Source organism: Bombyx mandarina, chromosome 16 (genome assembly GCF_030267445.1).
Source record: "Bombyx mandarina strain Sakado chromosome 16, ASM3026744v2".
Classification (NCBI taxonomy): domain Eukaryota; kingdom Metazoa; phylum Arthropoda; class Insecta; order Lepidoptera; family Bombycidae; genus Bombyx; species Bombyx mandarina.
Window position 1 is genome coordinate 4860052 of NC_143222.1, and position 16991 is coordinate 4877042.

The window sequence follows — 16991 nt, forward strand, 5'->3', positions numbered from 1 at the left end:
AATTAATTGGAATTGTAAGTTTGTACACTATTATGATTGTATTTTATACTTCTATAATCACAAATTTCGCCAAGGCTACACTATAAAAAAATATTAATAAAGACAAACAATATTGAATCTATTCTCAATTTGACCACAGACGTCAAGAACAAAAGTTTGACAATAAATAGTATGCATGCGTGTGTGCGTCAAATACATGGTATGTAGTGTGTGTAATGTTTTCTTTATTGATTTAATGTATCTTTTATGCATTATTTTATAAAAATATTAGCATTGTGCACTTCTTCTCTATATTCTCTATAAGTGTGGAAAATTTCATACTCCTCCGTCCGCGCAATTTTCGTAAAAAGGGATACAAAGTTTTTGCTTCACGTATTAATATATAGATTAAACTAATGACAGCGAAATTTAAGGTAGGTCATTAACCCCTCAACCATTACAAACAAATAAACTTCAAAATATCACAACATCACAGATTCAACGAATGCTTCGTAAAACACGTTTCTCTTTGAATTAAACTAATGACAGCGAAATTTAAGGTAATCATTAAAAAAAAGCGCTATCAAAGTTCTGAAATGGAATGAAAGCAAAATGTTAGTAACAATAAATTTTATTAAACATAACAAGGTTACATTTTAAATTATTTAAGTTTCACAAATAAGTTAAAATTTTGTGTTTTAATTGTTGTTTTATAGTTCGGTGTGCGTGTGCAGCCAGTGCTTCTTGATCATGTCAGCTCCTTTCTCACCGATCATGATAGAAGGAGCGTTAGTATTACCTCTGATTACGGAAGGCATTATACTAGCGTCCATTACTCTGAGGCCGGTAACGTTTCGAACCCTCAATTTCGTGTCCACTACGGAGGTCGGGTCACCATCGGCCCCCATCTTCACCGTACTCGTTGGGTGGTACAATGAGAATGTAATTTCCCTAGCAATACATTCTAGGAATTCGTCGCTGTTCTTATCAAAGCTTTTGCAGGCATCCAACTCAATCCATTCCAGCTTAAATCCAGATTCCTTGAAGGCTTTGGTCTCGCCCAATCTCAAACTATGCTGTTTGAAAGCCCTGATAACAGTGTACAAATCTTCGATATCCTTGTAGTAATCAGCATACAATAATGGCTTGTCGAATGGATTCTTGGTCTTCAATAACAATCTACCCGCAGATTTGGGTTTTAACAAAGTATTGTAAACGAGCATGGTGTATTTGTTCTCGTTCATTTTACGGAACTTATCGTGGACTTCTTCGCTTAAACCGTGCTTACGGAACATGTCCAACAAGTTGTAGGAGCTTGGAGGGAATATTAAGTAGTGGTACTGCATGTCAGAAGCAGGAGAGTTCGGGTCGGTTGTGTTTTCGAAAGCGATAACTCTGTGTGGGCTGGTGTCGATTAAGTCGCCAGTATTGTGCAAGAAGTATTCAATGAAAGTAGAGATTATATTAGGCAAGGTAGTAGCTTTCTTGTCTCCAGGTTTGGTATAGAAGACGGGTACGAACAAATGGTCCTGCAAGTTTTCTCCGACAGGCAAATCGGCTTTAACTTCAATGTTTAGGTCTTCCAAGTGCTTGCGAGGTCCAATTCCGGAGAGCAACAACAGCTGTGGGGAGTTAATAGCACCAGCGGAAACGACAACTTCTTTCCTTACATTTACAGCAATATCACGCCCACCTTTGTTTAACAAAACTCCACTGACTATGTTGGTACCGGGCTTAAAAACGATTTTGGTGGCGATAGCGTTCTTGATGACATGGAGGTTCTTCCTGTCCTTGATAGGGCTAAGGAAAGCTCTGGCCGTACTGAATCTAGTTCCACCCTTGGTGGTTGTGAACGATTTCATAACTCCAATTTGGCTGTCACCGTTGCAGTCGGTCAAGTTCTTCAGTCCTAATTCTACTGCAGCCTTGATTATCAAATCTTCGATTTCGTGCATATTATCGTCAGAAGCTACACTGAGATAACCGCCCTTGCTGTGGTATTTAGTCGCCTCCGCGTCAAATTTACCCATGAAGCTTTCACTTTTCTTAAAGTAGGGCAAGACGTCCTCGAAACTCCAGCCTTCATTTCCATCGGCAGCCCATTCGTCGTAATCGGCCTTGTTACCTCGAACGTAAAACATCAAATTGATGCTGCTGCTTCCGCCGAGCACCTTACCACGTGGCCAAGCGCATCCCTTGTTTTTGTAGGCACGACAAGCCCCTTCCTGTGGTTCAGTATGGTAAGCCCAGTCTTCTGATGTGCCCATATTACTGTAGTAAGGTTGCGGTATCTGTAATGAGATGAATTGTATTAATTACGCTATCAATGTATCAGATTGTAGTTTATTAGATTTCGGAATAATAAATACGCACCTCGGTTGCCAATGTAGGATTACCACCGGCTTCGACTAAAAGCACTTTCCAGTCAGATATTTCGCTAAGACGATTGGCGACAGCCGATCCGGCGGAACCAGCTCCGACGACGATGAAGTCATAGTTTGGATCTAAAATAAAAAAAATACCATTTTCATTCCCTAAAATTCACACAGTTCGCTGTTCTACTGTTCAAACCGAGTCACATGACTGTTTTGCGGTAAAATTAGCCAGAATTAGAATGAGGATAGGTACACCACCATTCTCTCTGTTTTTGCTTCGTAGCAATCAGGCGATCCTGTTTGTAGGATGGTACAGTCATTTCAGACTAAAATTGAAACTACGACCTCATGTCTCAAGATGTACGACGACAATCACTTTTTGATGTCTATGAGCTACAGCAACCACTTAACTCTAGCTGGACTGCGAGCTGAATTGAAACATCTTGAATATCATGCTACAATAGCATTCCTGGTACAATGTTACTAATAACTAAATCTATATCTATACTAATATTATAAAGAGGAAAGATTTGTTTGTTTGTTTGTTTAGAATAGGCTCCGAAACTACTGGACCGATTTGAAAAATTATTTTTCCATTAGAAGCCGACATTGTCCCTGGTGAACATAGGTTTTAATGTTTCCGAAGCGAAGCGAGGGCGGGTCGCTAGTAAATAATAAATGTAAAGCCTAGTATTTTCTTCGTTTTTCGAGACTCCTATGCATAATTAAAACAAATTTTGCACTAGTGACGTCCATGAGTGAAGTGCCTACTTATCATCAGATGGGCCTTGTATGCTTGTATGCCAACAACGAAAAAAAATATTTTTAATAAAATAAGTGTCCCTTAAAAAATCTCGTTACATAATATGCGTTTTGCTTTATCGCTATGGATCTAATACGCAATATTGACAAAAGAGGTTATCATTAATGTCAAATAGATTATTTAACAAATTGACGTTAATTAGCTTATCTCAGTTTGTTTGTTTTTCTTTTAATAATTTCAATGCTGGTGGTTTTACTGGCATCGTTGGTTTGAGACTGGGTTTTTTTACCATTCTCTACTGAATGCTTATAGGCAGCTACGAGTTATATTTCGAATAACAGTAGGTACTGCGTCTTGGTGCGGGAGTCTCCGTAAAAATAAATCTCTTCGTCAAAACTATTCCGCGTCTTATTTTATGTTTTTCTAATCGATCAAATCGATCTAAGCGATCAAAGAAAACACGTAAAAAGATCACTAAATAATATGCAGTACAGACGTATTTCTGTTGATCTGTGAGTGCACTTAGTTCTTTTAAAACACGCGACGGAATCGAAAATAATTTTCATTAAAACTTTGACTATTTCTTTGAATATTTCTTCGGGCGAAAAAAACAAAGCTATTTCAATGTCGTCATTATGTAAAATTTTTATGGTTTCTTTATGTAGAACTTAGGTGCTCTCATCACAAAATCCTGATCCATATTTGCGAAGACAGAAGACAACAACAAATATTATAAAATTTGAACAATAATGAAAACCGTATTCAACTCAAATAAGAAAATAATCATTAATGTAGTCGAAATTAATTAATTAAGAAGCATTAAGAATGATTCAAAAACCACCGGCAGATCTTGATAAAATTTAAATGGTACCAAACGAAAAGCGAAAGTCTTCAAAAGCATAAAAAAAAAAAGTTTTGTGGTAACACGGTAAAAAAAAACAGCCGAATTGAGAACCTCTTCATGTTTTGAAGTCAGTTTAAAATAAATAAATTAGATATTAAAATATATATGTATTTTTTTTATTGCTTTTGTACGCAGACGAGCATACGGCCCACCAGATGATAAGTGGTCACCGTCGCTCATGGACGTCAGCAATGCCAGGGGCAGAGCCAAGCTGCTGCCTACCATTAAGTACTCTCCGCAAGCCTCGTTTGACGAAGGACATGTCATAGCGCTCGGAAAACACCATGGAGGGGAGTTCATTCCAAAGCCGGATGGTACGTGGCAAAAAAGATCTTTGGAAACGCACTGCGGTTCCAGATAATATGGATGAACTCTGCTAAGATAAACTTCCGATATTACCTTCGAGAACCTTGTCGGTAGCATCGGCTGGCCATAAGTGATCGCCGGCGATCGCACATTGCGCAGCCAAGAATGTAGTCAGGGCCTGCTGGAAGACCGGCCCGGCTACCTGGTAGCTGTTGACTATAGTAGTCGTTAACGCTGGGTCGCACGCCCAAAACATCTTGAACTGAAATTAAAGAATTGTCAATTAAAAAAGAACTCTAGCATCTATACTGTAATATTATAAAGCTGAAGAGTTTGTTTGTTTGTTTGAACGCGCTAATCTCAGGAACTACTGGTCCGATTTGAAAAATTCCTTCAGTTTTAGATAGGTAAGACTAACACAAGTGGAGCACCGATAAATAATGTTTCAAAATATTTTCACTTTCTACGTAAACGAAGTGGAGGGTAAAATTTAGCGTTATGCCAAAGTAATTATTCCATGCGGACGGTGTCGCGGGTAAAAGCTAGTATAATAATAATATAAACAGAGTTCGTATTAATATGTCGCATGCGCCTACCTACATATCTGTTCATTGCAAACGACAATCCGGTGGCAAATTTGGAGGCGTATAGTTAAGGCGGTAAGTGCAGAAGTGGCCTAAGCTTATCATAAGTATGGAGATAATGAGGTTTGAAATTACTTTTACACTGTTTCGCAGACAAAAACAATACACGCAAAAATAATGTTTACAAACCCATCTGTTATCCATGGGTGAAACTAGTGATAGGTCGGCTTTGTATCAAAATGTATTATTATGTTTAAATAAATTACAAATATGAAAAATTGTGGGCTAGGCCACTTTTGCGCTTAGGGCCTGAATTCTAAAATCAAATAATAAGTTCATTAATTAGTTATTAATTATTTGATCCTCGAGAACTTGAAGATGTAGTCACTGATGGCGCACTATTAAAGAAAAATATTGCAGGTTTTAAATTAGAATATTAAGGTGCACCATATAATATTATGCAAAGAATATTATCTTTGCTTTAGTAGTTTGCAGACATCTACATTCTAGTCTATATTCAGATATAGTTAGAAGTCCCAATTAATAATTAATTAAATAATAATAATAATATGTATTTTATTTATTTTCCCTCTTAAATTCTTAAATTGGCGATATTATCCTACTCTGCAAATAAAACGAATGCATAATTGCTTCGCTGCAGATATACACAGAGAAGATTTCAAAAAAGTCGTGCATTCGTATCTTGCGATGTACCGGCGCGGCGTTCGAATCCCGCTGGCAAGTATCAATTTTTGTAATGAAATACATACTTGACAATTATTACGATTGACTTCGTCATAGGACGAAGACACTCACAAGAGTGAGTCCGCACGGGTACCAGGTGGTACCTACCCCGCCCATTTCTGCCGTGAAGCAGTAATGCATTTCGGTTTGAAGGGAGGGGTAGCCATTGTAACATACTGAGACCTTAGAACTTATATCTCAAGGTGGGTGGTGACATTTACGTTGTAGATTTTTCTGGGCTTCAGGTAACCACTTAACACCAGGTGGGCTGTGACCTCGTCCATCCATATAAACAATAAAAAAAATAATAAGCGCTTGGTCGTGATGGTCTCTGGTATTCTGGTAACCACCCGCGCCAGATGGGCCTTCAGCCCGTTGAACCATTTTTTAAATAAAGAGAAAAAAAAATATATATATATAAATATATTTATTGATTTAATTACGAAACGTAGAGTATTTGTAGGTTTGGTTTTTTACTACAGGAAATTATTTCTTTATGTGTCCTCTCCCTGACTTTGTTTATGAGCTTCAGAAAGCACTTTATATGAGTTATTACTACAGTTATTTCTTTTAACATGTTTTTATTAACTTGATAAGTTTTTATCTCGATTTATCTATGTAGCGGGATCTTACAATGTAATTTACACAGACTTCAAGACATCTGATTTATTTGAAGTGATTTATACAATAAAAAATAAATGCATCAAGGACTGATGTAATAGAATAATTTTATGAATATAATCCGATCAGAAAGTTAATGAAAAAGCCGTGTTAAAAAATCAATTTTAGTATGGTTTTGTAATCCGGTGTTTGATTACTGGTGGTAGGACCCCTTGTGAGTCCGCACGGGTAGGTACCACCGCTTTGCCTATTTCTGCCGTGAAGCAATGATGCGCTTCGGTTTGAAGGGTGGAGCAGCCGTTGTAACTATACTTGAGACCTTAGAACTTATATATATATATTTTTTTTATTGCCTTTGTAGGCAGACGGGCATACGGCCCACCTGATGGTGAGTGGTTACCGTCTATTATATATTATATCTATTATATCTCAAGGTGTGTGGCGCATTTACGTTATAGATGTCTATGAGCTTCAGTAACCACTTAACACCAGGTGGATTGTGAGCTCGTCCACACATATATAAAAAATACGCAATAAATAAATAAAAGAAGAGTTTTGAACTACATTTACTTATTTTTAATTCCCTTTCAATATCTTAACCTGTGATCCATCTATCTATCTATCTATATAACTGAATATTTTAACGTAATTTTCGCTAAATTGAAGTCGTCTGAATAACTTCAAAAATGACACACGTATTAATAAACACGTATAACCGATAACAATACAATAATTTAATAATATACAGAACCGGATTTAAAAAAAAAAAAAACGGTTTACTATATAAATTTAGTTGATTCGACTTCTTGCTCCTTTGCGGTATCATTGTTTCCTGACAGAAAATAAGCAGAATGGTGATACCTACAATCGCAATACGATCTAAACTCTAAACCAAGGAATGAATACAAAAAAAAACATAATGAAATACCAAGAATTATGGTAGGATATTATGTAATCGAAATTACGAAGTCCTTACTAGTTCCTGTCCCTAAACCCTAATAGGGCCTACACAGTTGTGTATTTTTTTTAATTTTTTTTATTGCTTAGATTGGTGGACGATCTCACAGCCCACCTGGTGTTAAGTGGTTACTGGAGCCCATAGACATCTACAACGTAAATGCGCCACCCACCTTGAGATATAAGTTCTAAGGTCTCAGTATAGTTACAACGGCTACCCCACCCTTCAAACCGAAACGCATTACTGCTTCACGTCAGAAATAGGCAGGGCGGTGGTACCTACCCGTGCGGACTCACACAATAGGTCCTACCACCAGTGTATCTTTGAAGACAGCTTTGAATATATTAAGTAATTACAATATAAATTTATTTTCAATGGTTTCAGTGGTAGACAAATATGACTGATTTTAATTTATGTAAAAAATAACATGGCACTTACGCGTTATTTAGTGACAAAACCTTAACCACAAGCAAGTTGAGTCCCGGTTAATTGTCTGCCAGTACTGACGACGTATCCCGTCTCTCTGTTAATATATAGTCTATTGGACCTTGGTTATTCGCAAAAAATATAATTCTTATCAGTACGAACGCATGTATTTAATTGTAAACATCTAAAATATAGATGTTTTCATGACCTTTTGTCGATTAATTCACTAATATGTTATTTTTTTTTTCAATTTCTTAATTTGGCTTTAGGCAATGGGCATACGAAATTACAAGTGATTTTCTTGAAAATATATACATAGGAACATAACGATCTCTTTAGCGTGACATGATAAATAAACTGTATCTGTGAAAGTGATTAACGTAAATGGTTTTTCAAATTGCGTAAATTTATTTCGTATGAGTTTTGTTCTTTAAGCAGTTATTCAATTATCGTGCTAAGCTTAATGATAATAATGCATTTCATGGGGATTTCGACAGTGGAAACGTTCTTCACTTGAAGAACTTCTTCACAACTTGAAGACGCTTACTATGAACCCCAATATCTGATAAATGCTGAAAAGTCTTAATATTCTAGTAGGTCACAGTAGTCCAGTATATAACCATGTATTAAATTTCTTCTTCTTCTTCTTAATCGTGTCACTCTTGACAGAGTGGTAGTGATTGTCATGTTTTTTTTATTGCTTAGAAGGGTGGACGAGCTCACAGCCCACCTGATGTTAAGTGGTTACTGGAGCCCATAGACATCCACAACGTAAAAGCGCCACCCACCTTGCGATATAAGTTCTAAGGTCTCAGTATAGTTACAACGGCTGCCCCACTCTTCAAGCCGAAACGCATTACTGCTTCACGGCAGAAATAGGCAGTGTGGTGGTACCTACCCGTGCGGACTCACATGAGGTCCTACCACCAAAAATGTAGTGTTGGAGGGGGAAGACTTGATGCGTCTCACGATGTCCCCCCCATCTCTTGTATATACTGAATATATAATGAATAAATTATCTGGTTCTTTTTATGATACCAATAAGATGACCTTTTAGAGGATAAGACCCAATTGCATTAAAAATAAATTCCGATTTTATTTCTGTTTATCATTATAAAAACGTGATCGGAGTAGTCGTAATGATGCCCGTCGTCGACTCGGGGAAACGCAGCGTTCTTTTTTTATGATTGAAGGATTACTGGTGACCCGGAGGAATTTCCAGTTTCACCAGGACAGGTGGGCGAGCACGGGCTCAACCAGGAGGGGTGAGATTTGTTAACAGCTACCTGAGCGCCTCCAAAGTGGACCTAACAACTCAAGAGCAGCTGCTTCGCGAATGAATCTACTACCGGTTCGGAATCGCGACCCGCTGAGAAAATCCGGTGAAAAACTCAGCGAGCTGATGTATGGATTAGGTTGCACGTCGAACTCTTTGCCGAGTTCGACGAGTACGGTTACACCGCAGCGTTCTATGTAGGGCAATAGTCACTTACTACTTACTGGTGGTAGAACCTCTTGTGAGTCCGCGCGGGTAGGTACCACTACTCTGCCTACTTCTGCCGTGAAGCAGTAATGCGTTTCGGTTTGAAGGGCGGGGCAGCCGTTGCAACTATACTGAGACCTTAGAACTAATATCTCAAGGTGGGTGGCGCATTTACGTTGTAGATGTCTATGGGTTTCAGTAACCACTTAACACCAGGTGGGCTGTGAGCGCGTCCACCCATGTAAGCAATAAAATAAAATAAACGATCATACTATGAACTGGCCACATTTTTCAAGTTTCACCAATGACAATTCCTTGGCTCCGGTATTACGATCATCATCTCCTTTTTACCATCGCATTACCTACGAACAGAGTGAATTTCATCTTTACTACCAAGAATAGCTGTGTTTGTCAGCAATGTGTTTCAAGTCAACATCTTTAGTACATACCATTTCACTATGCAAACCCTTTTTTATTTAGTCTAGTAAGACTAAGTAGGTATACTGAGACCTTAGAACTAATTTCTCAAGGTGGGTGGCGCATTTATGTTGTAGATGTCTATGCGTTCCGCTAACCACTTAACACCAGGTGGGATGTGAGCTCGTCCATCGATTTAAGCAATAAATAAAAAAAATCTATTAAAAGAAAAGCGAACGAAATCGGCATCGCGTCAAGACCCACCCACCAAGATATCGAAATGATGTCCCATACTTCAGACTAGAATGCAGGACTGCTTCGCGGCAGAAATGGGCAGGATATTGGTAATCGCTGGTCCTGGTTCACAGTATGCCACAATCAATTTCGGTATTTAAATTTTTTGCTGGATTCGTGTCTAATAGACATCTTTTTGAAGTCGTCGTAGCCTACGCGATGTGACGCCCGGTGCATTCGTATCGAGGCGACTCTACCGGTGTTCGAATCTCGCAGGCAAGTACCAATTTTTCCAGTGAAATACATACTTAAAAATGTTCAAGAATCATTTCCAATATGAAGGAATAAAAATTACAGTATCCGTAATTCCGGACGTCTTGTGAGCGCGCACGGGGCGGTAAACACTTTTATTTATTTATCGTATGGCATTCATGTAAATGAATGCCATACGTACGTAAATAATATATAATACGTAATATATAATAAAAATTAAATTATAACCACGCAGTTTACACTGCGTGGTTATAATTTAATTTTACAGTTTGTGATTAGGGTTTTATAATTGACGCAGTGTAGTTGAAACCGGGAGATCCTCAGGAGGACAGTTCGGTTGCCAGGTTGTTGCACTATTAGCACCACCCAGGGGTCACGTGTAGGGTAGCGGTGGGTAATCTCCTACGGACGTTATGCAACTTCGACCCTGACACACTGAGACTTGGAACTCTGGTCTCAAAGCGGGTGCCGGTATTCACGTTGTTGATGTCTATGGGCCAATAACCACTTAAAACTAAATGGCCGTGAGCTCGTCCATCCCTTTCTTTATTCCTTCGTTTCGTTTTATTATTCGTTATTGTTTCATAATACATAATGTAGTTTTACAAATTATCATTTTACTAATTTAAATGTTCGAATACATATCTAAATTGAGATTCATTATTCGTATAATCAATACATAATTACATGTTTTAACCTCGATTAAAACCAGTCAAACGTTCATTGGGTTTATCGTTCAGTGTAAATTACGAACTGTAGATATGAAAATATTTTTAAGATCGTTTCTGTTGTTTGGCTGATTTTTTATTTATACGTTTTTTTTTTTTAAACTAAATAAAACTTAATCAAAATTGATCTAATCAAGTTCAACGGTTTTTTCTTTGATTTACTGAAAAACTAAATGTTTTAGAAGTCGTTGATACCTATGTGAAATTGTCTTAATCTGTATTTTATTGTAGTTTCGCTAATTTTATTGTTTGTTTTAAAGCCGAATTTACATTACGAAATTAGTGACGTGAAATTAATTTCGTGACATTAGTTTTACCAACAGTTTCACGTGTAATTTAATACTTTCGTAATGCATGCATTAATTTCATGCATGCATTTGCATGCATGAAATAACTAATTTTAGTTTCGTGCCCTGCGCGATTTTTTGGTGAAATTAGTTGCATGACACTAATTTCACCAAAAAATCGCGCAGGCGATAGTGTAGACGAATAGTGTAGACGCGACGTGAAACTAATGTCGCGAAAGGGCCTGCGCTGTGCGGACGTGTGTATTGTTAGTTCGGACGCGCTTCAAGCGTTGAAAATGGCAAACCAACGATGGAGTACAGAAAAAAAAATAGATCTTATTAATGAATATCAATGACAAGGGTACCGAAACACCTACAGTAAAAAATCAAAATTATCTTCACTCATTCGAAAATAGTTTTTATAACTCTCAGGATCTTCATCTGCTAATTCAGGGACTAACTTCATTGCACCTAAATGCCTTCTTGTTAACCATCCTCGAATCTACCGACGTTCTTTTTTTTCTTGATAGTCTTTTTTTAAGTTTATAGGTATATAAGCATTTCTTTAGATACATTGAATATAGCAAAATATAGCTTTGATGCTCAAGGCGCCATGGCTACTGCGATACTGTGGATTTCGCGACACTATTTTTTTAACGAAATCACTTTCGCATATACCGAAACTACTTTCGTGAAACTGAGTTCAACATGCATGACACTAATTTCGTAATGTAAACTCCGCATAATGGCTCATCCTACTGTAGGGGTGACCGCCGCCCGTGGACATCGGCAACGACAGCAGCATAGTCGCGCCGCTGTACAATACAAAAGCTTCCTTAACGCACGTCTTTAAAATACGTTTTCTCTTAACTTTTTTTTTTATTGCTTAGATGAGTGGACCTGGTGTTAAGTGATTACTAGAGCCCATAGACATATATAACGTAAATGCGCCACCCACCTTGAGATATAAGTTCTAAGGTCTCAAGTTTAGTTACAATGGCTGCCCCACCCTTCAAACCGAAACGCATTACTGCTTCACGGCAGAAATAGGCAGGGCGGTGGTACCTACCCGTGCGGACTCACAAGTGGTCCTACCACCAGTGAAAAAAAGTAAGAGGTTTCTTTGTTTTAATACGATAAGTACTGGTTTATTTATTACAGCCTATAGGTAGATGAGCTCGCGACCTACTTGGTTTTATGTGGATACAGGAGCCTGCAGATATCACATCTTAAATTCCGCCACCCACTTTAAGACATAGAACGAGGTCTTAATGTGATAAAGTATAATTTCACTCGTAGTGTATAGTGACTGTTCTTCTCTTCAAATTGGATGCATAACTTTTACGCAACAGAACAGTGCAGAACAGTACAGAAATAGGCAGAATGCTGATTTTTTTAACCTTTCATGTGCTGCGGCTAGTTGCCCTTGCGACAAAAGTAGAACTAACATTACCTGCGACTTCGCCTGCGTGTTCAAGGAAAAGTATCAATTAACTATTCTAAAGTATCACGTTTTTTTTTTAAAGACAACAAAACAGCTTAGCTGGGCATATGATGTCTTTTTAGGATAAAACGTAGCCTATGCCAGTCTACGGATCTAAAATTTTTAGATCGCAACGGATTGCCGTTGCTTCATTTCGATGTGAAAGAATGACAAACAAACTCGCAAACAAACATTCGCAATTTAAATATTAGCATGGATTCGCTACGTATTTTAACAGTAAATATTATGTGGTTTTTATGTTTTAAAAAAGGGCAGAGACGAGTTTATATCCCACCCTGTGCTAAAGTTATCCTCGCTTGTAAGTACTCGTATCAATGATGACATTTCAGAGTTCAGAGAGAAGGTATTTTATTTGTCATTAATTTGGAAGAGTATGAAGAAGTCGTGTATTTAATCGTCACCAAATAAAAACTGTATGAAAGAGAAAAAAACATTTTATTAAATTTATAGTAGTTCATATTTCACACCGTTGTAATACAACCATATTTTACATTTTTTCTCGCCGTCAGGAGTAATTATTTCTTTGGTTTCATAAAACAAATTGTTGTTGCTATTTAAATTAACTTTGTTCGGATCTTTGCGATAAAATTTTAATTTGTTCAATAAATTGTTCTTCTGTTTGAATCTTGTATCGAAAATATTTGGTCTGGACTTTTTTCGATTAGGTTTATATAATACTCCTTCAGTTACTTGCGGATACATATTATGCGGGATGTAGACATTCTCATGCCTAGATGGAGGCGGCGGTGGCGGCAAAAATGGAGGAATATCATCCTCAGCGTATGGACTGACTGTCCCAAAATCATTTCTTATATTCAACCCTGACTTAATTTTATAGGGGTTTGCGGGTAATGTTTTGACAAAAGCTTCTTCGGATTTTTTGTCAATTTCAAATTCTGTATCTTTGTTTTTGTGAATTCTTTTGACTCGGTCAGTAATTTTTAGTGTATCCGCTAAGTTAGGAAATAAATTGGTTGTTTCATTAAATACATCTAATCTATAGGGCGTAGTCTGCATCTTGCTTGTTTCACCAACTGAAGCAGTTTTGCTTTCGACATTATTTATTTTGGGGCATTCAGTAATAATCTCTTGAGGCAAATTCGACCAGTCCTCTTTGATCATGTCCGATGTTTTCTCAGCTATCATTATTATCGGTGCATTCGTATTCCCGCTAACAATTGTCGGCATTATACTTCCGTCAATAACTCGTAAATTTCGAATGCCGTAAACCTGAAAATATTGTTTTAGGAATGATTCAAGTTGAAAAAGTGTTTTTTAAATGACTACTAATAATACTACATCAAAGTCGTCGTGGCCTAAAGGATAAAACGTCTGGTGCATTCGTATGATATTTGCACAATAACTAGTGGTAGGACGTCCTGTGAGTCCGCACGGGTAGGTACCACCACCTTGCCTATTTCTGTCGTGAAGCGTAATGCGTTTCGGTTTGAAGGGTGGGGCAGCCGTTGTAACTATACTGAGACCTTAGAATTCATATCTCAAGGTAGGTGGCGGTATTTACGTTTTAGATGTATATGGGCTCCGGTGACCACTTAAAATCAGGTCGGCCGTGAACTCGTCCATCCACATAAGCAATAAAAAAATATATATATTCCATTGCTTTATCCGCAAGTTTAAGTGAATTCATTTATACCTCTATACTTAATCGTTTGTTTGTCTAAAACAGATCATGTATAAAATGATCGGTTTTAAGTTATAACCTTTAATATTTACATACAAATCTAATGAAGATACCATTCGTACCCGTAATCTTGCATCCACAACAGCCTCTGGATTGTCGGGCGGGCCCATAGCGCAAGTTCCTACTGGATGATAGATGGTCAGAGTATGATGCCGGGCTTGACATTCCAAGTGTTCGAAAGACATCAACTCATGCTCCTCGCAACCAGGGTTTCGATGTGGGTTGGGCCGAGCATTCATTTCTTTGAGTGCTGGTTGTTCTACCAACGCTTGTGCTATACGGGCTCCTTCCACCTGAAAAAATACGTTCATTCCATTAAATAACAAATATGCAAACAAAACATTTAATGTCTAATGCGCCCATGATTCAATTGAATCTAGCTCCCTTGCAAATACAATCCAATGGTTTTGACTCAATAGATTTGTATATAATATTCAAAAATATGATATGTATAAAATAAAATCGATAAAACGCTATTTATGTACACGTGTTTTCTAGAAATCTCTGCAATAGATTAAGAAAAAAAAGGGATAAAAAAAGGTCAAGTGATAAATCTTAATAGTGTTATTTGGACGTAAATGTCTGGAGATAAATTTAATGAGCATGTGATTATGATTTAGCTAATACAACACTAATTACCAAAAAAAAAAAAATAACCTTAATTTTAACAAGTTGTACTCAATCGTTTTAAGATAACATTCACATTAATTGTAATAATAAAATTAGACTTTATTTTTACAATTTTAAATTAGAATTAGGTACCTTAAAAATATACAAAAACTAGCAAACTTACCATAATCTTCACATCGTCTGGATGGGAATAGTAGTTTGGATAAATAAGAGGAGGTGAATTAGGATTGCTATCCCGCAATTTTATATAACCTCTGCTTTTTGGTCTTAGTAATAGTGGAACTATTGAAAACGATGATTCGTATAATAGATCCTCATATAATTCAGCGTATGTTTCGTCTGTGATACCATTAGCTCGTTTCCCAAAAAGACCGCCGTCCATATTATCTGCTGTCGGAGCAATAAATAATTGTATATCGGGATAATCTTCAGCTGGGTTTTGATATTTCGTGTTTACAAAAGCCATTGCCTCAGCCTCTACCATACTGTACATTATTCCACTTTTATGAATACAAAAGTCAATAAGATTTCCGAAAGAAAATAAAGTATTTAGGTTAAAGCAAAAACGAGCTCCTTTGTCAGAAGGGTACTCAAAAAGAAAGGAGTGACCGCCCATAGCAGTATGGTCTTGTAAATTTTTCCCAACTCCTGGCAGATGTGCTATTGGAAATATCCCTAGTTCTTTTAATTCAGCAGCATCGCCGATACCAGATAACATCAATAGTTGTGGCGACTGAATAGAACCGGCTGATAGAATTACTTCCTTGCTAGCTTTCACGATTTTTTTATGACCATGCTTCGAAAACTTTACCCCATAAACTGTTCGATACTCATCAATCAGCACTTTTTCTACTAAAGAATTCATACTGATGTGAAGATTCTGTCTTTTAGAAATAGGTCTTAGAAATGCCTTTGCCGTACTGCAACGAAGTCCATCTCGCACGGTTGCCTGAGAACGAGTGAATCCTGTTTGAAATTCACCGTTTACATCCCTTACTGCGTAACCAAGTTGTGCGCCTGCTTCTAAAATCTTGTTTGTGATTGGATGCTCGTATCTAAAATATTCTATGGTTAACGGACCTCCAGTTGCATGATAAGGATCATTTTGATGCTCTGGAATTCTGATGTCTTCAGATTTCAAAAAGTAGGGAAATACATTGTTGTAACTCCAACCGGCGTTTCCCATTCTTTCCCAGTTATCATAATCACGTTTATTGCCTCTAACATATAACATTGCATTTAGAACACTAGATCCACCGAGAACTTTACCGCGTGGCCACTTACACCTTTTGTCAATCATACTTAGACAATAATCATCACTGGGCTCGGTCACAAACTGCCAGTCTATAAATGAAGTTTGTAATATCGGAAACAGCACGGGCACTTCGGAAAGCACATTCTCATCGGGTCCAGCTTCTAATAACAATACTTTCCATGCTGGGTTTTCTGTCAAACGGTTCGCTAAAACCGCTCCAGCAGAACCACCACCGACGATGATAAAATCGTAGCAATCGTTCAGGTCTTCGATCGGATGATCCCTGACCCGATGCTCTGAATCTTCAATGTCGGGTCTGTACAAATGTATAGCCATACGGATCACGATCAGGACACCCAAACCTGGGAGTAAACCAAACAAAATTCTGGTACTCGAAACTATACTTTTTACTGGGCTGTAATTAGACATGATGCAGTGTTGTGCTGCTTCATTACTGACAATCGACTAATGGTTCTTAAAAATATGTGAATGATACTTATGCAGTGTTTTGTTTGAATCAGCAAATTGTTAAATTCGTGCTACAGAGTGTTGAATGTGAAGAATACGCAATCGTATCATTTTTTATGCCAGATTTTATTTCGTTTATTGCTGATGTATTTGTTTTAATAATACCAACTTGTATTATTAATTTCAAAAAGTACTAAAACATATGGTTTGAGTCATCTGCTTACGTTTTTACGTAGGTACTTTAATTCTATGTAAAAAATTCTAATATTATTATATTTTTTAAATTCCACCCTCTCCTGTACTGTTAAGTGTCTGCGTTTAAAAATATTTTAATCGTATCTGATATGTTC

The 16991-nt window shown here is 37.3% G+C and overlaps 3 protein-coding genes across 3 annotated transcripts in view; 1 reads left to right on the forward strand and 2 right to left on the reverse strand.

Moving 5' to 3' along the window:
• The window catches only part of Flo2 (flotillin-2), a 419882-nt gene that overhangs the window by 332242 nt on the left and 70649 nt on the right, over positions 1–16991 (forward strand). The window lies entirely within an intron of this gene.
• Positions 595–7804, reverse strand: LOC114252892 (glucose dehydrogenase [FAD, quinone]). The gene is made up of 4 exons (XM_089733606.1): positions 7673–7804; positions 4421–4589; positions 2353–2483; positions 595–2270 (listed from the first exon to the last, which is right to left on the reverse strand). Exons 2-4 carry the CDS (start codon positions 4581–4583, stop codon positions 690–692), a joined length of 1875 nt encoding a protein of 624 aa, XP_089589732.1. The 5' UTR covers positions 4584–4589; positions 7673–7804; the 3' UTR covers positions 595–689.
• On the reverse strand, positions 13031–16602 carry LOC114252767 (glucose dehydrogenase [FAD, quinone]). Its single transcript, XM_089733975.1, has 3 exons — positions 15082–16602; positions 14351–14581; positions 13031–13816 (listed from the first exon to the last, which is right to left on the reverse strand). The coding sequence occupies exons 1-3, from the start codon at positions 16600–16602 to the stop codon at positions 13031–13033; spliced, it is 2538 nt and encodes an 845-aa protein (XP_089590101.1).